General features: G+C 39.5%; 3 protein-coding genes across 4 annotated transcripts; 1 reads left to right on the top strand and 2 right to left on the bottom strand.

Annotated features, from left to right (window-relative positions):
- Nucleotides 1-3: 3 nt before the first annotated feature.
- slc6a16a (solute carrier family 6 member 16a) lies at nt 4-11713 on the bottom strand. Its single transcript, XM_056402546.1, has 12 exons — nt 11465-11713; nt 6603-6822; nt 6129-6286; nt 5146-5272; nt 4881-5056; nt 4235-4345; nt 3818-4059; nt 3247-3427; nt 2270-2471; nt 1852-2011; nt 1567-1729; nt 4-1098 (listed from the first exon to the last, which is right to left on the bottom strand). Exons 1-12 carry the CDS (start codon nt 11465-11467, stop codon nt 754-756), a joined length of 2088 nt encoding a protein of 695 aa, XP_056258521.1. The 5' UTR covers nt 11468-11713; the 3' UTR covers nt 4-753.
- Nucleotides 11714-15018: 3305 nt separating this feature from the next.
- eps8l1a (eps8 like 1a) lies at nt 15019-23031 on the top strand. 2 transcript variants are annotated; one of them, XM_056402445.1, is made up of 14 exons: nt 15021-15278; nt 16099-16216; nt 16325-16383; nt 16961-17093; nt 18164-18252; nt 18371-18445; nt 18521-18669; nt 18756-18965; nt 19214-19322; nt 20068-20208; nt 20297-20441; nt 21016-21178; nt 21893-22025; nt 22507-23031. In XM_056402445.1, exons 2-14 carry the CDS (start codon nt 16099-16101, stop codon nt 22591-22593), a joined length of 1611 nt encoding a protein of 536 aa, XP_056258420.1. In that variant the 5' UTR covers nt 15021-15278; the 3' UTR covers nt 22594-23031. The 2 variants fall into 2 exon arrangements, with proteins under 2 accessions (XP_056258419.1, XP_056258420.1); XM_056402444.1 differs by having other exon boundaries at nt 15019-15278; nt 16099-16383.
- Nucleotides 22867-26874, bottom strand: nme4 (NME/NM23 nucleoside diphosphate kinase 4). The gene is made up of 5 exons (XM_056402446.1): nt 26592-26874; nt 25539-25669; nt 25337-25438; nt 25007-25119; nt 22867-24827 (listed from the first exon to the last, which is right to left on the bottom strand). Exons 1-5 carry the CDS (start codon nt 26734-26736, stop codon nt 24707-24709), a joined length of 612 nt encoding a protein of 203 aa, XP_056258421.1. The 5' UTR covers nt 26737-26874; the 3' UTR covers nt 22867-24706.
- Between the last annotated feature and the right edge of the window lie 180 nt (nt 26875-27054).

Genomic DNA, 27054 nt, shown 5'->3' with positions numbered 1-27054 from the left:
GAGTCAGGTTGGTGCCATCTAGAGGTTTATTTAAGTCCTCATCTAGAACAATACAATACTGCTACACTGAACACTGTGTGAACACATGTAAAAACATTGCTGTGGTCTTATGAGGTAAAATGATACAAATACAATGTAAAATAGACTTATTTAACTGACATACTAATATCTCTCACTGAACATACAAACTGATTCACAACAGAAACACACACACATCACAGTTTCTCAAGGTAGAATGTTTTCATGCAAATCCATACTTATCATTAGTTAAAAATACTTGTCATAAAGCATATATCTGTCAGTTGTTGCATTGCTCGATTCACCAGCTACTTTACCGGCCCACAGGAAATCAGGCTGGCACAAACGAAAGTTTGACATTTTCCTAATCTAAAACTTCAGATAAATTCTATGTTTTACCAAATATAGCAGCTTCTTTTGTTTTTCATGTATTTGCGAGTGTTTTTATTTTCTGAACAGCACAAGTGGTTCAGAAAATGAATGAAGGGATGCACAAGAAGGAGCTGAGGTGGTGGTGTACTTTCACTAATATGAATAGTTAAAATAACTTTGGTTTGTCAGCAATGTAGCGCTTGTTTGAATATGATGATAGGGTACATCCCAAAGACTCTTCCTCTGATAAAGTATAATTCTGTCTATGACTGTCCTCCCTTCACTTTGCCATCTTTCTCCAGCAGGTTCTTGCTTGTACAAAATGTTGTCCTTTCACAAACAACTACCCTCCCACAGCTGTGCTCACACCCCTGTATCTTGCTCCTCTTCTTCCTCCTCCTGCTGGGGCAGGAGCCGATAGTGTTCATTGCCGATTGGCAGAAAGGAAGTCCTGGGACGAGCCTCGTCTTCTTCAGAGGGGACTCGGTGGTGGGAGTTGGAATCCAGCTGCTCAGTGGAGTTACACTTGGTGTACAACTCGCGGTGCACCTCCGGACTGCCTCCCTCTTCAGAGCCACTGTTACGGACCATGCGGTTTTTCAACGTGGAATGGATGTAGCCAACAGGCACAGGTAAGCTAGCAAAGACTATGAGCATAACAATCATAGCCAGGGCCCAGCCAGGGTACTCAAGGGTCATCTCAGAAGCCTGAAGAGATGAAGAGAAAGAACATATCAGAGATAGGCATGGGCAGGCACAGCAATGCTCAAGATTCTTTTCACAGTGCAAATAGTTTTAGCACTTCAACAGCTATTTTGTTAGAGACCATGAAAAACTTGCAAAGATTACCTTTTACTTTTAGATTAATGATTCCTTTGTGGACAGCTATAATAGTATATTCATAAATAACCAAAACCAAAGATGGTTAAGAATTCTGTAAATCATAATCAGGACTTTTAACAAAAAAAAAAAAAAAAATCACATTATCCACAGATACTAAAAGTACAAATTTAAAGTTCTGTATTTCAAACTATTCAGATAACTGGTTACAGTTGGGAGAATAAATACACGGAAAAGTATCATGGTGAAAATGCCACATATGTCATAAACTATAACAAGTTATTTTGACTTTAAATTCTTCTGTGTAGGACAAAAAGCCACTATCTAATATCTTACTGTGTTTTGATTCCAGGCGGTGTATGTGGGCCCTTTGAGGACCATGCGCAGCAAACTGGCAGCCAGAAGACCAACCATCGCCAGTAAGCAAACATATTTCCAGAGATATTTGTACACCACTGGGGGGCGCCATTTGAGCATGACTTCAATATCATCTAGGAAGCTGCAGGGGAGGAAAATAATAATATTAGAATCATATATTTCAATATCAGAAATAAAGATGATGAAAACAGGACAGACAAAAATAATTTAAGAGTGACATCTGTCAGAGATATTGTTTCTTACCGATCAGTTCCATAAACCCACGCCACACTGAAGGTTTCAAAAATGACTACGATGATTAATGGGAGGGTTGCTGAGTAGTCATCAAACATAGTCACAAAGTAGTTACCCGAGCGCTGGGTAAACAACAGTCCTATCAAGAACCCTAAAGCACAACTGGACACTGAAAAACAAATGGGAATATAGACAGTGTTAGAAAATAATAAAGGTACTGATCAAACAAAGCATATTACATTCATCTGATATAATATACTGTACTATCAGAAACAGACAGAGCCGTGTTCTTCATTTCTGTCATTCTGGTGTTTAACTCAAGACTGAATATCATCCATTTTTTTGATATTTTTAAGTATAATCAGGAGCAGGCAATGTCCAGTATTAACTTGTTTGAACATGTATTAACTTGTGTGTACAGTATTACCGGTGAGTATAGTCCGGTGGCGCCCCAAGAGGCTAAAATTGTCCATAAGAGGTGTGAGGATCCCCTGCATGGTCCCAAACATGGTGCTGAGGCCCAGGTTGAGCAGCATTAGGAAAAACAGTGTGGACCAGAAGGGGCTGGCTGGGAAGAGGGCCATCACCTCAGTGAATGCTATGAACGCCAGGCCTGTCCCTTCAACACCCTGCACTCACACAGGGAAAAAATAGTGACAATATGTCTAAAAAAAGAATCAGAGAAATATTGAGTGATGATTGCAAACAAGTATTTTAGTGGCTCCAAGCGCACGAAAAGAGACAGTGAAAGTATTTGACTTGGGATTGGTATTGCCAGCTATATTCAATGCAGTTACATCACCTGACTATGTAAATTACATAAAAGCTTTTGTACCCCTAACTGCTGCAAAAAAAGCTTGTCAGTACAAACTGTGCTCCTCCTATGGCTTTTATTTTGAGAATATATAATTTTGTGATAAAATAAACCCTGTGAGATAACATTACTTTTAGTACCTCTTCCTCTGTTTCTTTAGTTTCTCCTTTCACTCCTCTATCACAGCTTGCTTCCATCTGTCCTGTGGACCTACTAGATACAGTGTCCCATATGTTTTCTTCCTCTTGCATGCTGGATATTTTACAGCACCTCACATATTCCTTGGGGGTCCTAGGAGATTCAGAGCTCCACCTACATGCTATGTTGTTGAAATGTTCACCTCAGGTTGAGTCCCTGATTTGTCCTCTTTTTTTTTTTTTAAGCAAGCCGGTGTCTCATAAAGCAACTCTTCGATGTCTCTCTTCCTACAACATAGATTAATACAGGACATATATAATGGATTTGATTAGTGTCTGTGTTTCCACATCTGCTATAGACATGTGGAGTACTCTGGCTCCTTTACTACATCACTGATTTAGTGCATCCACACTTTTCAACAGAGCCACAAGAATCTGTTAAACGTCCCTCACCTTATTCATCTCCTCCTCCAGACTGCAGTCAGTGATGTTAGGCCCCACCATGGAGCTGTAGTGACTGTACCACTCTCTGTATTCACCTAAAGACACAGAGCTTGGATCAGTGATGTTGAACCAAGGCCACCAGTGCTGGTTAGATCCATGAGATGTCATGGAGCTTAGCAGACCAAGATTTCTGGAAGAAGTAAAAATAAGAAAATACAAAATGAAAAAGGCAATATTTTCCAAAAGCCACTCCTTGAGTCCAATGTTGTATTTCATCAGTCTTGATATCCAGTGCATGCATGTGTTATAATTTGCTTTTCATATTCTCCTGCAAATTGGATAGCTATGTGAAACCAGGGGGCATTTTTCTGGCACTTTGGTAAAATAAGTTACTTTGAGAATAACTTAGAGAATTCTGTCTGTTTTAGTATGTTGCATTCATACAGATCAAACTGACAGGCTTATGTAAATGTAGTTCTACAAAATTTGTTGCTAATAATGGACAATGGGTAGTTAAAATTCATGCACGCACACACACACACATACACACACACACATGCACATACACACATATTCGTACTTAGCCACGCAGCGTAGTGCAATGTTCTTGGCACGGAAACCCAGCACTACAAAAACTACCAGCGAGGCCAGCACAGACGTCATGAAGTTGATGCCAGAGACCATCAGCGCGTCCCTGTGGCAGTTGTTGTGGACTGGATTGTAGGAAGAATATGCGATAACAGAGCCATAGCCCAGACCGAGGGCAAAAAAGACTTGCGTGGCAGCCTGTCGCCACACCTGCACATTACCCCAAATTTCCAGCTGAAAAATGTCACAAAACAAAGTCTCATTAAGTCTAAATTATTGTAAAGGTGCAAAAGTGTTTAATACTTTCTAAAACTAATATTTTTCATTTGAAATTCATTTAGTTAGAAATTAAAAAACAAAATCTAAACTACATGAATATGATGAAACACATAATAAAACCTGTGCTTACTCTAGGATAAAACATATAGGTGATTCCTTCCATTGCACCGTCCAACATCGACCCTCTGATGAGGAAAATAAAGAGCACCACATAGGGAAAGACTGAGGAAAAGTACATCACCTAAGATTTGGAAAAAGAAGTGGAGGATGATTTCTGTGCCAGAACATGTGAAAGGAGTGGTTTGACATTTTCGGAAATATGTTCATGTGCCTGTTTCTGGCAGAGTGTTGATGATGAAAAGATTGATACCACCACGTCTGTCAATTACATATGAAGTTACCGCCAGCAGCTGGTTAGCTTAGCTTAGCACAAAGACTGGAACAGGGGGAAACAGATTGAAAGGCGTCATAGAAGGCCATGGAAAGGTGATCAAATCTGCCTACTGGCACTTCTAAAGCTCAACAATTAATAAAGTTATATGCGTTTCTGGCCTTTGTGGTAGAGTAAGCTCACTAGCTGCTAGCTGTAGCCTTATCTTTAACATATTTACCAGACATTTTGTGTGGAAGTCTCTGTCTGATAGTAAACAGGTGTAATGTGTCATCTTATTCTTGTAACGGTGATACAAGCATCAGTGTGTGCTTGTGTGCAGGAGTATTGGTTGTTGATATGCAGGGCTACCTGTGGTGAAAACTACAAGAGATTGTTAACTTACCTTTGCAGAAGACTTGATGCCCTTGATCATAGCCAATGAGACAATTGCCCAAGCGGCCAATAAACAGCCTGTCATGATGGGGTTAAACTCTCCGGATTCTTCGATGGAATTTGTGATGTTTAGCGCTTTCCGAAACCAGAAATATGACGTCGGGGAGCTACTTGCACATTCTTTCACTGTAGATTAAGGACAGTCAACACTATGAACCTTTGACTGGCATATACTGTACGTGACATCCCATTTTGTAGTGTAGTTATGTGAGTACCTGTGTTATTAGTAGTTACATCGATTGGACACTGCTCCCATGGCAGAGGATACTGGAAAGAATTACCCATGTAGAACAGGCTCCATGCAATGATAACATTGTAGTAAAGAGCCACGTAAAAACAGACCTAGAGGAGAAGAAAGGGTTTATGAATGATTTACTTTATGTATTATCATTATTTACATAGTGAGTTCTAGATAGGACACAGCATGTGCTGACTTGTATATTGTACATTCTGTGAAAAGTTCTTTCAAGGTCAAAAATCTATTTTGCAAGTGGAGAACAGCAAACCTCAAATGACCTAAGATAGGAGTTAGCCTTGATGTAATGTCTTTATATACAAGTTATGAAGTTATTATCAACCTGTTCAATCTTGTATGGGGAAATGTATGCTTAAAGTGTAAAAATAATTTTTGACACTAACATTGACTGGGACTAACAGAGCAATGAGAGTTTTTGGAAAATAAACAAGTCTGAAAAAAAAAAGCATGGGCGTCTAAGCGTACAAGTATACGTCTGTGTGCTGTACATACACAGAAAGTTCTTGTCTACTCTGTTTGCCTTCTCTCGTCTGTATAGAAACTGTTATGTAACAAACTGCGAGCGCCACAGCACACTGCCTCTCTCACATTACAGTGCTGCAAGATGTCATCATCGTTCCTTTCTTGACTATACACACAGTGTGGCTGGTAATAAAAAGAAAGTTGTTGTTAAGTTGTTGACAGAAAGGTGATAAAAAGGAGAACATGCTTTGGTTTTTTAAGAGGACAGTGGAGGAAGACATTCATTCTTATGAATATTTTCATATTAAAAATACTGATGGTTGCCGTATCTTTAAAACCCAATTGTGAAAAATCCACCACAGCAGCCTGGCTGCATGTGTAAACACCAACTATTCATAGTTATGGTGCCTTGTAGAAGAATACATTATATTGCTTTCCCATATTTGCTATTATTTGACACAGCTAACAAATAATCCTCACCATGCAGCTGGAGTAGCCAATCCCTGCCAGTTTTGGGGAGATGTGCTTCCACACACCGATGCTCCCCTGACGAATGCTCTGGCCAGCTGCCAGCTCCATAAAAAACAGTGGAACTCCCACAATCAGTAGAAGAAAAACATACAGCAGCATGAAGGCCCCTGGAAGGAGGGAAGATTAAAATAAATATAAGGCCATGTATAAAGTTACCTAACTTACTCACGTTGTACATCCTTTTAATGGTTTCTTTTCTACTTTTCTGTGTCTGTTCTGCAGCATTTTATTGTCATTTTTATTTTCCCTTTTCTTTTGAACATATGAACATTTTCCTATTATTTGTTGTGTTGTCGTATGTTTGCATCTGTTTTAAAATGCCCCATTAAAAAAAGGTACAAAGTTCCTCCTGGTGTCAAGAGAGCTACTATGATAATCAGTCTGAGTTGAATAATTTACATTTCTTTCTTAAAAGATACTCACCTCCTCCATTTTGGTGGCAAAGGTATGGGAACCTCCATACATTCCCTAAGCCCACACTGAACCCCACCTGGGCCAACACATACTGGATCTTAGAGTCCCATGCTGGCCGGTCTCCATCGTTTGTCTCAACTCCATCGGGAACACTTGCAAGCTGAGTTTCAGACTGACCCTCACCCAGCCAGGCTCTGTCCTCGTTGCTGTCTAGTGAAGGCTTTTCAGTCTTGTCATAAACACAGAAGGAAGAAGAAAAAGAAGAAAAAGAAGAAGAATGACTTAAGTAAAACCCTCCTGAAAATCAGTTGATATTAGATTTCTTATTAAATTGAATAGTATAGACAAAATTAAATATGTTATTCTTTATTTTTGCAAATGGAAAATAGATGTGGAAAGACAAAATATTCCAGACACCTGCAAACAAAACTCGTGTGTAAGGCAAGAACATGGAAAACCCTGAATGTGTTTGAGTGTTTCCCGTTTATTTGTGTTTCATATTCCAGCAGATACCCACCGTGTCCAACTTATCATTTATCAGGGATCACAGTAGTCTGTAACAATATGCAAGGTCTATGACGTCTGAGGGGACAGGCTAAAGACCACTGACGGTCATGAGGAGGGAAGAAGAAGTGGGGACACTCTTATGTTTTGTTGTTATAGTTTCACCTGTGTGCTAAACTCGGGCCCTTAAATCCCTCACCTGCCGTGTGAAAACACAACTGTGAGACATATGTGCTGTAACTAGGGCTGCTTTCCAATTTTTTAAATAAACAAAAGGAAAATATGCTCCATGTGGGAAAAAGTGAGACTCTCAGATCATGTCTGTGCCGTGTGCAGAACAGAACTCAATATTTTAGTTTAAAGTTATGAGCTTAAGATTTTCAAAAATCAAACCCTAATTCTGATATTTATGGGCAACATTTTTTTAAAGCTATTGCCATTCATTGTATCTACATTCTGCAATTACATTCCTATGGGTGAAGTCTGTGGGAAGTCACTGCTAATACAAACCCAACATTTCCTGCTGCTGCTTCACATTAAAATCATTCACTTGGTTAGCAGCAATAAAAATGTGCTGTTTGATATGATGCACACTATTGTAAGTCTACACTGTCAAGGAGTGCATCATTAACCAGTTGCCTATTGTGGTTTGTTATGTGGAAATGATCCAAATGAAAAAGTTGATTAGATTGTCTGAATTCTCTGAAGTTTATCTTAAAAATGCATAAATAACGCCAATGTTAGATGACACTTTTTAGAAATAATAGTCAAACATGAAAACAACAGATCAGAGGACTGTACTCAAACAACATGCTCTTGCTAACCAACTTAGCAAAGATGAGTGGACCAGATCCAAAATGGCTTAGCATGAGCAAAACTGGCTTTAGGACATGACCCAGCTGGATTATTTCTCTGTGGCTCTGCTGGTATCAGCTGGTGAGAATGGAAAATTACAAGAGGTGTATGACCCAGAAAAGTACGTGGCTGGTCAAGACACATGGCCAGATAGGACAGGTGATTTCAGAAATATGTGGACACACATAGTCACATACACAGAGACGTGCGAGAGTGACAAAAATATTCATGCGTACACAAATAGAGAGGAGGGGAAGTGGGAAGAGCAGTAGCTACATAGGCAGATGTGAGGGTGAGGGTCTTTGGTGACGTGTTGGTGGGAGTGAGTAGGAGAACCCACTGGGAGGTGTTGAGTTTACATTGGTTCACAATGTGGGTGGTGCTGAGGTGCACGGCTTGACCACGGAGCGAATATAGTTGGTAACAGGGCAGGAGAAAGCTATAAGGCTTTATTTCAACATTTTGAAGACAACCAAAACAGGCTTTTGTTGCAGTAGAAGCTGAAATAATTAGTTGATAAGTCAGTCACTAGTAAAAATGTATCAACAACAACTTTGATAACCAAGTAATTGCACAGGTTATTTAAAAAGCAAATAAACCACAGATTCACTCGGTCCAAGCTTCTCAAACATGAGGCCTTTTTCTGTTTCATATAACTGAACTGTTGCTCAGGCATTACAAGACCTTTGCAAATAGGGCTGAACGATATTCCAAAAAAATCATACTGCGATTATTTTGACAGATATTGCAATTGTGATATGAGTGATATACAATTTAAATGGGAATTGTTAATTTTTTTATTATATTTTCACTGAAAACTGGACTACACTATAACACATTAATTGGTCAATAAAAGTTAGTTGTTAGATAGTTATGATCCTAGTTACCTCCAGATTCAGGTAACCTTCTGAGTCACTAAGGTTTCCTGAACTTATATAGTTATATAAGTAAGATATAGAGTCTGGCTGTCAAAGAAAAACAAGATGCACTTCAAATTGACAGAGAACCAACCTAAGCATAAAATAAATTCTGTCCTTGAAACAGGCCTGTGCATAAATGCAGATACAGTTCAAATTGTCCTCAGATTTACAGGTTTGGATATTTCACTGCGTCCTCCATTGTGAAACAATACAGTAAGTCTGTATCAGCACTTTGTTGAAAAAAGATAATTTCTGCAATAAACCAATTCGCACACAATTGCAATCTGTTGTAAAGTGAGAGGCTGTTGTGCTTCCTCTTCTTCAAGGGTCAAACTGTAAGGAGGACTTGAATATGCTTTTAACTTTTAAAACATCTTAAAAACTTGTGGAAAAATCCTGCATGCTTATTCCTAACTTCTGGGCCTTGCTACAGCCTTTTTCAAAAGAACTACTGTGTTTTTTTCTTTCCTTCTATTTTTCTATACTTGGATAACCTTAAATTATCTTCTTGCCCCACAGCCCCTTTTCCCGCAGCACACGCACACACACAGACAGGCACAAAGCACACACACACAGCGGCTGTAAATTTTTGCCTATTGGTCAGTCAGGGTCTATCTCTGGGGATAGTTGAAAAACAGGCAACCGCATTTCTTCAGTGAACAGTAATGGTAAGTGCACAAAAGCATGAAGCAATGGTCAAACCTGCCAACTAATCTCTAAAAATACCTTTTTTTACTTTTATTAAACTGAAATGTTTTCAGAAATAGACTGGGACTTTTTAAAAAGCGCTTTGTGAAAATCACATCGCCAATACTGCTAAACTGCTGAGTTGTATTGGATTACATTACAATGTAGAGATTAAAGAAATCTGAGACCCATGAATACAGGTTCCTCATCCCTCATCCAGATTTTCTTTGCAGGAAAAATAGCCTTAATTATCCTTTATCTACATGGACAGTTACTGTTGCATAAATTGTGTATTATACACATTACTGAGCAAGTTTAACTGTGGGACAGTGGGATATGCCCTGTTTGTGTCCTTTTTCAGCCTCATTTCACAGCATTGCATCTCAATCATTTTCCTAAAATGCATATAATTCATTCTAAAGTGTCCATTACAGCAACAGAGGGTATTGAACAGAAACGGGCATAAAGTGGGAATAAATTATTGTCACATATAACTTTATTTTGTATGTCTGCATATTATGTAGATTACTGTCTAAAATAGCACGTGTATTGTATGTGTGTTAGTTTACACACCAACCCTCCACAAATGGCCAAAATAAAGCTCGTTTCTCACATGCAATTTTACATGTCGACATCATGTTTGAAAAGGAGCCAGAGCCATTTTTCTTGTAAATGTCTCTTTGGCAATCTGCCAACTCAAGACCTAGCAACATTTCTGTAACACTCCCGTCTTGGATGAAGAGTAAATTAAACACTCCCACTCATCAGGCCACCAGCTAACTTGCCACACTTTTTCAACTTTCATTCGAGCCAGCTGCTGCAGGATGAAGATCAGATAGCGAAACTGGCATGTGAGTGAAACAGGAATGAAACAAGAGCCAAAACCTAACTGTAATGTCTTTATAATGTGTCAGAGTTTAAAATGAGTGGCTCACAAGATCTGTTGCAGTGCAAAAAAATCACACAAATGACATTGTGTCAACACGTTTGACCACAAAGCATAGGAGAATAATATTGTGCATAAAGAAGCAGAGTAACAAGGAAGCCACTGCCCTAAGAAGCTGCAAAAAAATACATTTAATACTGTTCCCCCAGCAAACACACAACCCACAGTGCGCTATTGCATAACTTGAGTTGCTGTCAATCAGACTAATTTTCCCTCCTTCAGTATAGCCTAAACCTAAAGGAGCCTGAAGGATAAAAATACCTCTACATACAGTATGTTGTACTATACATATAATGCAAAAACAAAGATGTGTGTGTGATTCATTAAAATGTATTTTGGAAAACTTACAGACTGTAAGTTTGTGGACAGCTGGACATTACTGTGCTGGTTCTTTACTCCATCATAATAGATTTGAATGATTATGAGGTTTAAGTGTTGGGTTTTAGCTTTAATGTGAAGGTGTTTACATAACAATTAGATCAATGTGCTACTAAATGGAAAAATTACCATATATATATTTGACAGCAGTTTGGTTTATGCTGCTGTACAGCAGAGTATATAGTGCATCCATATTTCAAATGAATAGCAATACAATAGCCTTTAGGTACAGATATATTTTGACAGTTGTGGGTTGCGGGAAGATATCTGTCACTGAACATGTTGAGCAGCATGTGAACACAATGCACAGAAAATCAGCCGCACAGGGGAGATTAGCCAAAGTCATGCAAACCACATCCCCTTAAAGCTTATTCACGACGGGTTAAGCAACTGACAAAGGAGTCTAGTTGTTAACGGTAACTTATACAACAGATAAGCTCAAAACTTCCCACGAGAAAAAAAAAAAAAACAACACAGGGAAGACAATCAAAAGCAAGAAGCGAACAGAAAGCTCAGATATTAGTGCTCACATCGTTAATAAAGTGTGAAAGCAGAACTGTGAGTCTGTGTTGTGGACATACCATGCTGACAGCACGGTCCAAGAGAGGAGTAGAGTTTCCAGTAGCCCTGGTGTTGGTTTCTGTGCTCTTAGTAGCCTTTCACACAAGGCTACTTTTGCTCTTCCTTTTATGGTTTTGATAATAGTCTGACAAACAAATCTGATTTGCTGAGGGGAGAAAAGTCTCGACCAGGTAGTTTTGACAGCTCGCGGCCACGTTCCTGGTGTTAGAACAAACTCTGTCGTCGCCAACCCAAGAAGAAACGAAGGAGAAGTTACTGCAGCTGCAGCCAATGGGGAAAGTTAGGGGGCTGAACTGCCCTTCCCCAAAACGGTCAGTGGGCCTGGACAACCCGACGCACACTGCTGGATGTCAGTGAGTGTGAGTGTGTGTGTGTGTGTGTGTGTGTGTGTGTGTGTGTGTGTGTGTGTATGTGCGTGTGTGTTTGTCCTACAGGCTTTGGGAAAACCCTAAAGAAGTTATGTTATGCTTATGCACCGACAGTGATCTTTCTGTGCTGTTGTTTTAAGTAGCCTACAATTCAATATATATAAAGTCACTCATCGATCACAACTTAACTGCGCGTGTATTCGTGTATTTAGGGTACAGGCGCTGACTGCATCCAGAAAGGTGCAGATAAATTCAAACCTCTACAAAATAAAACTGCTCTCACAATTACCTCAGCAGCTCAAGCAGTCTGCGCTTTGACTGGACTGGTTGTTGTTACATAAATGTAAACACAGCAAACTCACAAAAATAAGACAATGTAAGAATCGCGAATAGACTGCTGAGAACAAAAGCACAAAACAAAAATGTAGGTCACTCAAGTATCAGAAGTAAGACTCATCATTCAGCGTATTCCCATACAGCAGTTTAATGGCTGCTGAGTAGCTGTCAATGCATAAGCATGTCATATTTCTCATTGCACAGCCCATTCATGTATTTTCATAACAGATCCTGAAAGAGTCATCCTGAAAAAACTAAAGGAAGAGTCTGAACTCATGCCCATAATGGACATGAACATTATCAGGCAACTAAACAGCACTGCCTTAAAACACCTACATGTAGGGACCTGAGTAGTAACTCATAACATGATGCTTATTGTGTCTGAGGGTAGGCAGCACGCAGCACATCATCAGTGGGGCTGTATATAATGTAAATACAAGCGCATAATACATTTAAACAACTTGACATCAATATAATACCAGAGCTAAAACCCAAACAGCTGATTTCCACATGGGAGAGAGAGAGCGGTGGGGTGAGGGTCCCTTTGCAGTATAGACAGTTGGTTTTAAGTCATTGACTTCGTATCAACAAAAATGTATATCGTAAAAAGTTCTACTGGCTCAGGAAAGATTCCTGGAGGTAAATAATGGAGCATGATGCTGACATTAAAAGCAAACTGCTGTTACCAACCAGTTGAGCAATACCAGTTAGTAGTAAATTCACTGTCTCGGCCACCTGTCGGCTCAATATTAGAAAAGGCCCTACTCCCTCTAGTGGAGAGAATGTGCCAGAAAATGAGCCAAAATATCTGCTGCCGTTCACACCAAAGTATGAATTCAGAAAGCTACTGTTTTCATGTATTTAAGCTTGTGTCTCCTGTTGCAGACCAGATTTTTCACAGCCACCACTCAAAAGCATTTAAAGTGACAAATTCCTGATCATTTCAAAAATTCATACAACACTTCATACAACACTCTGGACACTTGGAGAGATATAACCAAGTTTCACCCTCTACAGCTTGCTGATATAAGCAAACTTTGATGAGTAAAATGTTTTAACTGCTAATTCAAAGGGAACTTTTATACCAGAGGCAAAAATAAGGGTGTAATAAGGGTGTCCCCTGTTTCCAGCCTGCACCCTTGCTATTGGGCTGTAGATCATAAATGTCCTTCTACAAGTCACACACCGGAAATGAATACATTGCTGAGAACAGCACAGTAAATCCCGAGCTAATTATGGAGATCAACTGAAAAGCTCTTTGGCAGAGATGAGACCTTTTGGAGCTCAGTGTCATGTGCATCATGTAGTACAACAGTAGTGAATGAAAAACTATTACATTAATTTAAGTGTGGGAAAACCACTTGACTAATTTTGCCAAGAAGCTATTTACTAGTCAGGCTTCGATTCAATGCCAGGTAAATGCATCTGCAGAGAAAAGTTTCTGTCCATATTGTTCTACAGTCAGCACCCACCGGATCGTCTTAACAGCAGAGCAGCTGACCCAGAAATCGTGTGGCAGCCAGGACGCTCAGGTGTTTCTCTGCTGCACTTCTCTACACCATCAACCATTTGATTTCCGGTATATGAACAGCAGCTATTTAAAGTTTTCTGTGCTACAATGGAGTCAAACATGAGGAGAGCTGAAGGGATGGATGAAGTCTGATCTGTAATGACCAGTTGGTGTCACTGTTCATCAACAGCTCAGTTTTTCCCCAATGCTATGTGCCACCTGCTCAACAGGAGTATCTTACCTACAGCAGAACTAATGTTGCCAGTGGCTAAAATCTTAATGAAGACACAATTTTAACTTAAATGTTCAGTTATCAGTGCCTTTCAGTTTGCCCTCTGCTAAACTGATTATTGCTCTGGTTAAACACCATCACAATGAAAAATCTTAATGATAAAGTTCCATCCATTCTCAATTTCAATATTCATTTGAATGAAACAAAAGTCTGACCGTGACCCTTAACGGACCATTTCTCTGTAAGAACAGATACATATGCTATTATCTGTGTTTTCTTGTTTGCTAATAAATTTGATACCCATCGGTCATACTGCTGAAGATTGCACAAGCCAGTAAACGTCTCCATATCAGGAACCTTTTCCACACCTTCTCTCATATCGTTTTAACAAACGTGTCTTTCTGACTGTTGTCACAAACATTGTCACTCTTACTCAATCAATAATTGCTTTGTATTGAAGTATTTAAAAAGTTAGCACTGCCCTCTGACTTTGCACTTTGCTAACTAAGCAGATTTTATAATATTGATAAATTATACCATTGATTTCATTTTATGCAGTTTAACCACCACACTGTTCCCTAACCCTGTTATTTACTTTGAACCAGGAAATAGCCTGTCTGTCATCCACTTCACTTTATTTGACAGATTCTAAATTGATTTTAAATTGAGATAAATTATTTATTCTGATTTCTGGATAGAACAACGAGAGCATGTTAAATGACAGCAATCAGACAACTATAAAAAAGTGGGTTATACATTATAAAATAATTTTATCATTGAATATGATTGGTTGGTGGTTGTATAGTCACAAAGAGAAGTCTTCATAGGAGGGAATGTTCAAATCAAATTAGTTTTGCCGACTTTACTAATACCATTTCTCCTCCAAAGAATGAATTGCATTCAAATGTTTAATTTCTTTTTATTAGTTTTTGTTCTTAATTTAAACATTAAATCACCTTTTCCCCTCTTTCTCTCAAACGAAACTTGACATCACTGAATTCGTGGAGGTGGGGAGCTTGAGGAAGACTGCATTACATTTCTGGAAGGGCATGTGTCACAGATCACATTATCCCTTTGGCACAAGCCACAGGTGGTTGCTGGTAGAAAAGCCTGTCGAAAGGAAGGAGAGGCTCAGAGAGATGCAGAGAGAAGAATGGGAGGGAGTGTGTGTGAGAGAGAGAGAGAGAGGAGAGTGAAAGCAACACAGATTAACTGCGAAAGGAAAGCCAGACTTGTTTTTCTCGTTTCTGCATATCTGTAGAAGGTGGGACGTGCTCGTTTAAACAGCTAAGCTCAGTGCACATACAGCTCAGCACGGGGATTGGTTTCTGCGCCTTGGATTTAAACGCTCAAACCACACTAAAAAGGTATGGTGATGAATCTAGATTTCAGGTGTTAACTTTGTGTAAACTGTGTGTATGTGTGTGTGAGAGAGAGACAAACAGGTGCAACTGTCATGTGACAGACAGCTGCTTTGCGTCAGTAATATGTGACTTTTGAAGTAGCTTTACTTCATCTTGACACATTAGAACATTTAGTGATTTGTAATTGCATTATGGGCTTTGATTGTGCAATTTATAAGAATTTGTGAAGCTTGAAAAAGTTTATGCAGTACTGATGTTGGAAGAGAAGACATTACAGGCGGAAAAATGGCAGGAGGTTGAGGAAAAGAACTACAGTGTGTTTGCATAGCACACAATTTTAAATTCAGCTCAAACAGTTTCGCTATCAAGTTTTGGTGGTTGTGTCATCTGCATACCATGCACCTGGTGACAGTGGTTTTTCCTGTCATATGCATCCATCACTGAAATGCACACAGACTTGCAAGTGCACACAAAATACTCAGCATTCTTACAACCAGCCTGTGGAATGTGTCACTACTGAACTCTCATTCATCACTTTTAAGGTGAAGTTGAGAGTTTTTATCAGTCAGGTAAAGCTGATCAATATCTTTTACATTTCATGAATGGATATGTAGATGAAACCATATGTACATGACAATTCAAGAATGCAGGGCATGATTCACATAAAGTGGTCATGAGATAATGTATTGATAATTATAGAGGGCTGAATTCCCCAGGAAAAAGAAATTCTGCATCATTAAACTCAGACAAATGTTGAAATTAAGAAAAACATAAATGTTATTCCTTGTTGTATAACAGTTTGATTTGCATCCACACTCAACAGATGTCTGCCCCACCTCCTCCGGTGGTCCCTAGAAAGCCTCCAGGTGTCCGTGTCATGTTAACTCCAGGAGAGCAGCCGCCTCCCGGTGGCCTGCCCATCTACACAGGTTCTGGCAAAGGTATACTCATCTGGCAGATATGTGTGTGTATATGTGAGCATGTACTGTACGTGGTGTTTACATATACATGTTCAAGTTTGCTTTCTGCTCTGTCTTTCCTCTGCTCAGAGAATGGAGCTGACGGAGACTCAAATCATACATCTCCACTGAACGCAGAGAGAGAAGTGGTATGTGCTTGCATAATAACTTAGATATTCTTCTGTATATGTGTATACAGTAATGTGGGCCAGTGGGCTTATCTTAAAGTCAAAGGAGGTGGCAACCTGAGTGCCAGAAAATAGTTTTAAAAAGGAATCACCGCTGGAAGATATAAAGTAAAGGATTTTATTTAGCTCTCAGTATAATGCGGTGGCTTCCTCCTGAAGCCAATGTGACCAATAGTTACAGTAAACACTACACGGTGAAGGTTATAACATTCAGCTTGTTTGCTGAGAAAGAAGTTCGTGATGAAGCTGTTGTATTAGATTTCATTTTACAGGATGTTCATGTAGATATAATGTAAATCATGTAAATCAATACCTCTTTCACACTGTCTCAAATATTGAACATCATAAGCATTACAAATGTAATGTTATCTCAGGGCTCTCGCATTAGATTACATTTTGAAATACATGTTACTTTTCATGTTAGTGCCATATTGTTTGGCTGACTCATAGCTTATTAAATAATAATTATTATTATGAATTACTACATTATTAGATTAATTTCTGTAAGGTGGCTAAAGCACGTGTATGTCTTCATCAGGAGATTCTGAACCACTGTTTTGACGACGTGGAGCGATTCATGGGACGGTTGCAGCAGGCAGCCGAGGCCCTGAGTATTCTCAACCAAAGGAAGAAGAAGAGAAGCAGGAAGAGCAAAAAGGGAGAGCAAGATGGTGAGAGGATAGGCACCATCCTGTTGGCGAACTACTGTGCTCATAGTTTCACAAGGGTGGGCAAGAGAAACGTAGGCTGCAGAAGAAGCAGGAAACTGCAGACAAAGGCTGAGCATTTGCACACTACTTTGCATGGAAGCGTGTCAACGGGCAGGTTGCCAAAAAAACCCAAAAACATTACCAAAAACATTCAGGTAGTTAAGAAAATTCTTGCCAGCAGTACTAATCACAACCAAGGAACATGACAAAGTAGTGGCTGAAGCTTGGGCCAAGTTACATTCCACATACGCTTCATTTAGTAGTTAATTGTGTTGAGCTGACAGTGTTCCTGGCATGAAGTCATCCAGTGGTAGGAGAAAGGTAAAAGTATTCATACCAGACTTTCTCAATAACTAGTTTGCATCCCATCTCTGAATAAATAAAGGGCTTTCTTTGTTGCACTGTGGAATGAAGATTAGGAGTGACAACAGCAACAAGGCCTTGATCTTTTCCCTAGCTGTGTCTTTATCACTGGACATTGCCAGTAGGTGTGAATGGGAGTATGTGTCTATCTGTGTTTGCCCTGTGTTGACCTGGCAACATAACCCAGGTTTCTGGCTAGTGTATTGTGGAATAGGTGTGACCCTAGATAATTTTAAACGCAATAAATGTATGAACACATTTATAACGAAATAGGACACAAGACTGTTATTAGTCATTGCAACTGGCTTTGTCTTGTAGGAGAGCGCTTGCTGCAACAAGCTAGAAGAAGCACTCCACACCTTTATAGAGTCATTATCAGTACTGGAATTTTACTGTAAAGTTTCTAGTATTCTTTACTATTAAATCTATTTTCTATTATTCTTTAACTTTCCCAAAAATAAAGGTATTGAAAAACTTGCTATTTACCTTAATCATTATAATTTAAAAACACTTAAGAAACGATACTGACACTAAAGTACATCAAGTTAGAAAAATCAGTGCATGTGACAACAACAGTGATTGCAGTAGGCTGATAATGTGTCAGTGTTTCATGTGTATACTTTATTAAGTTGTTTTGGTTAGCTGTGATTATACTCTTGTGTGTGCAGATGATTTGTTGACCTTGAAAGCTTGCCCTCCATCAGAGGGAGACTTTGTGGACATCTTTCAGAAAATCAAGTACTCCCTCAGTCTGCTGGTGAGATTAGTTTAGTCATATAATTAACCACTAAATATCTCTGGGGGATTGTTAGTACATTTTGATGAAACCCCTGGAAATTAAAAATGTAAATGAATCATTTGCTTGTTTTTGTTAGGACCGTCTCAAGTCATCTATCTCACAGCCTGACGCTCCAGACCTGCTGCATCACATCTTTGTGCCTCTTAGACTAGTGAGTCGTTAGTTTAATTTCATTTTGTGTTTTCTCTCTGTGTGACACTGACTATAGTGATCCTCTCTTTCACAGATGGTGAAAACCACTGGAGGTCCAGGTGTAGGTATGTCAGTGGTTAGTCCTGCTATGACCAGTGGTGCAGTTTCACTGCTCCAGGAGCATCTGACTGAAGAGGAAAAGGAACTCTGGACTTCATTAGGGCCGAACTGGACTTCAACCTGGTCAGTGTGTTTATGTGTATGCGTGTGTAAAACTTTGTTTGAGAATGTGTTGATCTAACAAAACCCCTTTCCCTCTTTTTTCCCAGTTCGTCATTTAATGTGTCTGTTCCTCCATATTCACCTGTCTTCCTGGATGGATGGCAGCCTCCAGCCTATGACTCATCTGGACACCCTTTGGAAGATCCCATCGAGTTGCAGCACAAACAGGATGCTCTCAGGGAAAGTATGGAGGCACAAACTCTACAGGACCAAACTCAACAAAGAGTAGAGACAGCTGACCAAGGCAGTGAGGAAGTGTAAGTCTGTAGACATTGAAAACTGCTACAGAACAAGATAGAATTACGTTTTATAGCTGGAGTGACAATGGGTGACAATGCCAGTTAAATTCCTAATGGATGAAATTAACAGTATATTGCTAGTAAAATGTTTCCTTTTCACATCTCTCATCAGAGATTAGTGATTACTGATATCTGACTCCACTTTGTTAAATTGCTTACATTTGTTTTATATGTTGCATATCTTTTAAATGACATTTCCCTTTCAGAGATGGAAATGGGCTCCGACCAGAAGGTGAGAGACTTTACTGCTGCAGTTATGACTTTGTGGCTAGAAACAGCAGTGAACTCTCCGTACTACAAGGGGAAACACTGGAGGTAAACACCCATAATTAGAATTATAGGTGGAGACCCACTTGTAAAAGTACATATACTGAACAAAAATATAAACGCAACACTTTTGTTTTTGATCCCATTTGTCATTCATTGAAATGGAAGATCTAAGACTTTTTCTAAGCACACAAAAGTCTTCTTTCTCTCTTGTTGTAGACAAATGTGTTTAAATCTGTGTTAGTGAGCACTCCTCGTTTGCCAAGATAATCCATCCACCTGACTGGTGTGGCATATCAAGAGACGTTTTCTAATAGTTTGTGCCGAAATTCTTTGATTGTCCAAATCAACTGTTGCATCAGCTGGCTGGATGTAGAAATGACACTGATAATGAAATGACCATTCATTTCATGGGCAACAGCTCTGGTGGACATTCGGCATGTCAACTGCACACTCCCTCAAAACATCTGTGGCATTGTGTTACGTGATAAAACTGCATATTTTAGAGTGGCCTTTTATTGTGACCAGCCCCAAGGCACACCTGTGCGATAATCATGCTGTGTAATCAGCATCTTGATATGCCACGCCTGTCAGGTGGATGGCTGTTCTTGGCAAGAAGGAGTGCTCACTAAAACAGATTTTAATAACATTTGGGAACTACATTTAAGAGAAATAAGCTCTCTCATGAAAAATTTGAGAAAAAACAATAGTGTCGCACTTATATTTTTTGGTCAGTATATATTCATGGGAAATGTCATAAAACTCAGCTGATTTGTGTGGCATCTTTCCTCAGGTAATTGAATCATCAAAGCGATGGTGGAAGTGTCGGAATCGCTTCGATCAGATAGGATTTGTTCCCTCTAACATCCTGGAGCCTCTCTCTGCTCTCAATAACACAGGGAGGGACAGTCCACTGGTACGCAGAGAGTCAAAGGTACAAGTACAGACACAACTACACGCACTGTATCTTTTAGTCTCGTGCATCTGACAATTTCTAATTCACTCCCATTTTCCCACCACAGAAGACCCCTCTTACCCCTCCCACAAACTACTTCTCATACGCTCCATCAAGCCCGATTGGGACCAGTCCCACTGCTACAAGCCCACCACTGCGACCTCAGAGCATGGTTTTACCATCTACAACAATGGGGGAAGACAGTGACCGGGGTAACATCATGTGTACAAACATAAAAAGGGCTTGTTTCTCAAATGAGTGCACTGTTTCTCATCTGTCACTTGAGTGCTATCATGGTCCTGTCTCCAGTGGACTGAGAGCTATTTGAAGATGCTCCTTTTAGCCTTTTTGCATCAGTGTCCATGTCGTCTTTGGCACGATCTCCATTTCCTGTGTAGCACACTGATGTCGTCAATGCAACCAAAACAACAAAACTGCTGTATCAAAAACATTTTGGTAAAAATGATCTGGTAACACACATCAGGTTGTTGTTTTTTGTTACTCTACAAAGGTTTTTTTTTTTAATATAATTATAAGGTTACGCACCATTCATATTATTTCACAGACAAATACAGGGAAGTCAGACTACTGTGTATTTTATTATTTAAATTGCCATGAAACTAAAAAACCAAAAAAAGCCGCATTTGTAAAACAACCCAGTGGGTTGAGCACTAATTTTGAAATAGAGAAATGATGACAATGCTTTGACTCATCGTATAAGAGGCTGTGCATGATATTGTGCTGATCTGCATGTGTATGCAAATGAAGTTTTATGTGTGTGTGCAGTCCTGATAATGAATGATGAGCTTCTTCAGCGGCTAGCAGAGAAAAGAGGCTCAGTCCGTCCGTTGGTGGTTCCCCGCACAGCTGACACTTCTGCTCCCCTGTACTACCACTCGCCACCTGCTGAGGTGGAGGCCTGGCTCACCGCCAAGGGCTTCAGTCCACAGTGAGTGTCCACTGCTGGAGATATCTCCAGTTCAGGCTGTTTCCAAAAACCTGATTCAGCACAAAGCTAATTCAAAGAACCTATTGGTTCATTTATAGCCACACTGTTCTTAAGGTCCTCTTGCTTAAGGAATATCACGTCCAACAAGGGTTGTGTACTAAAATCAGTCAAATTTGTGCATTTGTATCACTAAAGGTTTTCTAAATTAAAATGATCCAGGGGTGTCATGGCCTCTACTGTAACAGGAAATTTAAATTAGATTTTATTGGTCCAGTGGAAGAACACTGCCTTGGCTTCAGTGAGTTGTATGGAGGTGCTTATTGGGCACTTAAGTACTGTTATGTTCAAAAGTTATGTTCACATTTAAGTGCATTATACATACTGCTCATGTGCACAATAGCGCCCTCAAATGTCAAACATGACCTGCCCCCTCTCCTAACCAGTGTTTATGTATTGAAGCTGTACTGTGAACTGTGAGCTGAGTTGGAATTGACCACAAACAGTGAGCTGGGAGGACATTTAGGAAACATGCTGGTAGTATTAAGTGGAAAAAAAAAGTGAATCTCAGAAAAAAAGAATCTTACATTTGTTTTGGATTATTACACTTTCAACAGCTGGATCGTTCTTCCTGACAAGATTATTGGTGTTTTTTTTTGACAATGAAAAACAAACATAAAAAACCACTGATTTTGTTGCTCCTTTCTCCTCCTCTAGGACAATTCAGAGTCTTGGCATTTTAACTGGAGCGCAGCTATTTTCCCTGAATAAGGAGGAGCTCCGTGCAGTGTCACCAGAGGAAGGTGCAAGAGTTTACAGCCAGATAATGGTGCAGAAGGCTCTTCTCGAGGTTTGTCCACTGTTAATGTCCTCTGTGTGTGTGTGTGTGTGTGTGTGTGTGTGTGTGTGTGTGTGTGTTTGTGGTTATGCTTGGGTCCATGTGTCCTGACTCCTGAGCCAGTTGTTTGCTCAGCCTTGGATTATGCACAGACTTACGTCATTTTAGCACATTGTCATTGACCTACATTGACTAAAGACTATTTACCTTCCAATTCGTAAATTCAACATGCATAATAGCTACTGGATACCTTATAGGTCAATGGTCGCAGTGGGTGTATTTCTAGTTATTATCAGCCTTTCTGTTCTTGCTGTGACATTAAAGGGATTTCACATACAGGCTGTCTTTAATGTGACCTTTATTGTACAGACTTTGGTTAAAAATAGGACCACAGAACTACAGTTTAAGTGCATATGTCAGCTTATTTTGAGTTCGACAAAGAGGCAAAGTTTCCTTGATATTTTGCTCTTAACTAATCTTGTGTCCTCCTCAGGATGTGCACAAAGCCACAGAATTAGAGACGGTGATGGAGAAGCAAAAGCTGAAGATTGGCCTGAAGTCAGAGAGTGATGTATTCTGACTGAGCTTTCCACATCCACTAATACAGATGTGGCATCAAAGGTGAATGGACATGCATGTAGTGTTGCTTACACAGCTGGGGCCACAGAGCGATGCTTCAGGTGGAGTCTAATTTTTTGATCATACATGTTGTATCTCGTCTGTGCTACAGATTCATCAGCAAAAGCAAACTGTGTTAAAAGACTCTCTAAATAATACTCTTATATAAACCTCGCCAGAGTTTACTAAAGTTATTCCTTGCATTTATTTTTCATCATATTTTTTACAATTTAAATATTTCCGTCATCCTTTATTTAGGCAATATTTGAAACATGACAATGAACACTAATGCAATACAATAAACAAAATAACATAAAAATTATAAGTCTAATGTGTTATTGTTGTAAAGCAAATACTATAACAATGGACTGAAACAGCTTTTCAGAGCTACAGTATAAAACCCATGAAATGTGCATTATGATTAAAATGTTTATCTACACAGAACAGTCAGCTGTCTGATTGATCTGATTGACTTTTTATTGCTTGCATGTCTACCTGTATTAAGACAGTGTTGCTTGTTGCAGCCAGATGCTGTTATAGACCAAATACACATTAAACTGATGTCATAAATATACAATCTTAGTCCTGACTTTTTCTGAGATGAAAATGTTGTAAGATGTTGCATTTTTCATTATGATTGCAGCTGTGGTTCATATCATAATATAATGCACGACATGGAAACATAAGGGATATATTGCTGTGAATGTATCAGCTTCAATACAGCAGATTAAAGGCGTTATTTGTAAGATTTATATATTGCTACATTGCCAACATTAGCATTAACAGCTGTTTACTTACCAGTCTTGTCAAGAGCTGCAGCTATTGTTTCATTTACAAGACAAAAGGTTATAACACGCCCCCTGAGCAGCACTACCTTTTCAGGACAGACTGGACGCTACAGTGATTCGGTATCAGAAAGTGACGAAAGGGCCAAGCTGGAGCTAGCTAGTTAGCATGCTAACTTCAGCAGAAGAAACGAAGTGAGAGAAATGGTAGCAAAACAACAGTTTACATTGGCGTTGCTTTTCACCGCTGGAGACAGCTTTCAGTGAGTAAAGGAATGACGTTTGATGCTGAACTTTTTTTCTAGACTCGAAAGCTGTTAATACTAATGTCGGCTATACAGCCATAGCAAACCTGACAAAAAGCTCCTTTAAAACATACAATTTCAAAATGAAACGTCATGTGAAGAATTCTACATTAGTTATTTCATAATTGATACTGAGTGAAAAATAAAGACATTGTTTCAGCTGTATAATCAAAAAAAACAAACAAGTGACACTGAAAATGTCAACAAACATAAAAAGCAGAATCAGTTCTGTGTTGACATGGTAGCAGGTGGAGGTAAATCATCACCATGCCGAGCTGTGTAGTGCACGGCAACATATTACTTTAGTAAATTTCCACCAGTTACCTTCACCTGAGGTCAAATGTTTGAGTGTAAACATTGATTATTATTAGAAGAATTATTCACATTTCAGACAATTCCTGACATTGTTTTTCACTTTCCTCTAAACTCTTCACCCTCGTATGTAATTTCTTCTGCTCCACAGTGGAGTTTTAAGGAGAGATAGGAGGATTACTCAATGATTTCACTAACACAAATTTACTTGATTAAGCTTTACTATTTAGATTTCTGTTCACTATGATTTTGGGATAAAAGACACAGAGTCTAATAAAAACAAGCACACCACATTTTAACCATTGGTCAGAAAGACTATTGCATTTCAGGTGACTGTGGGATACATTCTGATGTTACACCTGCTTTGAGCCTCATGCAATTCAAATCTTTCAGATGAAAATCAGGTACTGAAAAATCGAACTGCTATAGATTTATATGCATAGTTGCTAACATAGCTTGAATTATAAAAAAAATAAAAAATAAGAAATCAGTCACATTTGTTTCAACAAAAATCATTGTGACTATAAGTACACTTACTGAGGTATATTTTTCAGTAGGAACATTGAACATGACCCCTGTTTTTCAATCACTGTAATCACACTGACAGAAGAGACACACCTTTGAGCAGCAGGATGGAGACAGTAAAACTGATTCTCACTGCATTCACTCATCTTCACACTTCACAGGTGATGGTCTGGTCACAGCAGTCCCAGTTCAGGAGCTCTTTTCCCTGGAACCACAGCTGGATCTCCCTTTGAGCCCCCTCCAGTGAATCACTGGCATGGACCACATTCCTTTAAATGACCAGCACACATCATTATTTTACCTCCAAGACCGAAACAAGAAAAACAAACAAAAAACACAAGCAACAGCTTCACAAGATGCAATATCTGGAAAGTAGCAGTCTCATAAGATTTTTGTTCAATCCTGAAATGTTTGGTAAATGTAATGAGATTAAATTACACCAGGTTACCTGCTGACATGAATGCTGAAATCTCCTCTGACTGTGCCCGCCTGAGCCACAGCTGGGTTAGTATGTCCAACCATGGTACGTGATGTCTGAACAACATTGTGCCCTTCCCACACCTAAACAAAAATAAACAAACACACATACAGTTATTCAAGACTTGCGGCAGGTTTACATCTGAAATACTGTGTACGGAGAATGAATGATGGTCTAGCAATCATTTGCTAAAACATAACTTTCATATCTGCCAACCTAAAGCAAAAGTAGAAATTATTCGAGATAGAAGTAGAAATGATGCACTCAGTTCAGGACTATCACAGTGAGAGGAGTCCTCACCATGACAACCACGGGTCCTGAGGTCATGTAATGTAGCAGACTGGGGTAGAAGGGCTTTGTCCTCAGTTCACAGTAGTGCTGAGACAGGAGATCCTCAGACACCTTCACAATAGAGACAGCTATAGTTTAAAACAGTTAAACAAACAGAGATGTTGCACATTACATAAACATCATCAAACATATTCACTTCAGACTTTTATACCTGCAGCATTTTCAGGCCAACCAGCTTAAAGCCCCGCCGCTCAAACCGCTGGATTATTTGTCCAACAAGACGACGTTGAACTCCATCTGGCTTCACAGCGATGAGAGTCCGCTCCGTGACATTTGGAAGACCTGGTGCGACAGACGGAACAGAACAGCAGCTGATGTTGACCATCACCCTCACATAGTCTCCTGCCAATGTTTGTAATCTACAGGGGTCAGGGCTAATATTGACACACATTACTGCAGAGAAGAAGACCTCTGATATATATATACACACACACACACACACACGGGTTTGCATGTAAAACACAGATGAACTACATTCTGTAAACAGGATGCGGATGAAACAGACACATCAGATATTTTATGCATTCAGATTAGTTGCAGTTGCGCACAGAGCAGCAGCAGCAACACCGCGCACGAGCTAATGAATGACTGCACGCGATCAATTAAATACACGTGACCTGCCACCAGAGGAATCAGTCCAATGACATTTCAGTGTAACACTGTCCATGCCAGAGTGCGCACAAGTCTTGGTCCAGTTACGCACATCTCAGGTCACTGTTTCCCCATCATCGCTGTTACCTTCATCATTATTATCATCATTATTATCATCATCATCATCATCATCAGCATCACTATCTTCTGTCCCTCTAACCTAGTTCCAGTTCATGACCCCATGAGTTTGGCAAACGAATTTGTTTTCGCAAATGGCCCGGTTAAGTTAACGGCAAATAAACTTTGAGCCTAGGAGGTGAAGTCTCTTGGGATCGGTGCCAATAATTTTAAACAGTAATAGATTATTTAAATACAAGTTCTTATATGTTTGTGTCATCATCACATGATCAAAACAGAGAGATTTGTTTGTTTATCGGTGAATTCTGAGTCAAACAATAAGTCCCGGAAGAGTGCCATTTAGTCCTTTCACTTGTTTGCGTACCTTAAAGACAAGAAAAAGTCATACAACTTCAGTGCCTCAAAGACTAGAAGAAATGTCCATAAGGAAAGTCGATGGCTTCACTGACTATTTGATACAAAGTCAGTCACTTACTCGATCTGCTCCTGTGTCCAGCAGCTCTGCGTCCATCCAGCAGCGCAGTGGGAAACCCAGAAACCAGACTTTTAGCGGTTTCTTGATTTCTTGAGTAAAACGGTTGGATAATCCTCTTAAAAATGCACCTCTGCAACAGGATCATGTTTTAAAGGTGTGTTCTGTCAGCCTGAAGAGAGAGAAATCAACCCTCCTCAATCAAAACTCACGAGTCATGCCCCTGTCTGTCACTCACACTGAAACTTATTTAACTCCAGTGATGCCAGACTATGATGCTGTTTCTCTTAGCTCTGCTAAAACGTTCAGCGTGGACGGACAATTCAAGTGTCTGTCTGATTCCAACTTTGGACTTGACCTTTAAGCTGAATGTCAACCATTTAAAAACTGACCATAAGCATGGCACAAGAATATTAAAGGCATTTTTATGAAGTTGGTAGATATAAAGATAAAAACCAACTCACAA

The sequence above is a fragment of the Seriola aureovittata genome, chromosome 17 (genome assembly GCF_021018895.1).
Source record: "Seriola aureovittata isolate HTS-2021-v1 ecotype China chromosome 17, ASM2101889v1, whole genome shotgun sequence".
Lineage (NCBI taxonomy): Eukaryota > Metazoa > Chordata > Actinopteri > Carangiformes > Carangidae > Seriola > Seriola aureovittata.
This window is presented reverse-complemented; position numbering and strand designations above follow the sequence as displayed.

Coding starts and splice junctions, on each gene's coding strand:
- slc6a16a (XM_056402546.1), bottom strand. Junction 5,273..6,128: donor TTGGCTACTCCAGCTGCATG/GTGAGGATTATT, acceptor CTTCTCCTCTAG/GTCTGTTTTTACGTGGCTCT. Junction 1,099..1,566: donor CCGCCTGGAATCAAAACACA/GTAAGATATTAG, acceptor TCATCTCTTCAG/GCTTCTGAGATGACCCTTGA.
- eps8l1a (XM_056402444.1), top strand. CDS start 16,099: ATGTCTGCCCCACCTCCTCCGGTGGTCCCTAGAAAGCCTCCAGGTGTC. Junction 17,094..18,163: donor CAAAAAGGGAGAGCAAGATG/GTGAGAGGATAG, acceptor TTGTGTGTGCAG/ATGATTTGTTGACCTTGAAA. Junction 19,323..20,067: donor TACAAGGGGAAACACTGGAG/GTAAACACCCAT, acceptor ATCTTTCCTCAG/GTAATTGAATCATCAAAGCG.
- nme4 (XM_056402446.1), bottom strand. CDS start 26,736: ATGATCCTGTTGCAGAGGTGCATTTTTAAGAGGATTATCCAACCGTTT. Junction 25,439..25,538: donor TTGGCCTGAAAATGCTGCAG/GTATAAAAGTCT, acceptor TCTATTGTGAAG/GTGTCTGAGGATCTCCTGTC. Junction 24,828..25,006: donor TTCAGCATTCATGTCAGCAG/GTAACCTGGTGT, acceptor GGTCATTTAAAG/GAATGTGGTCCATGCCAGTG.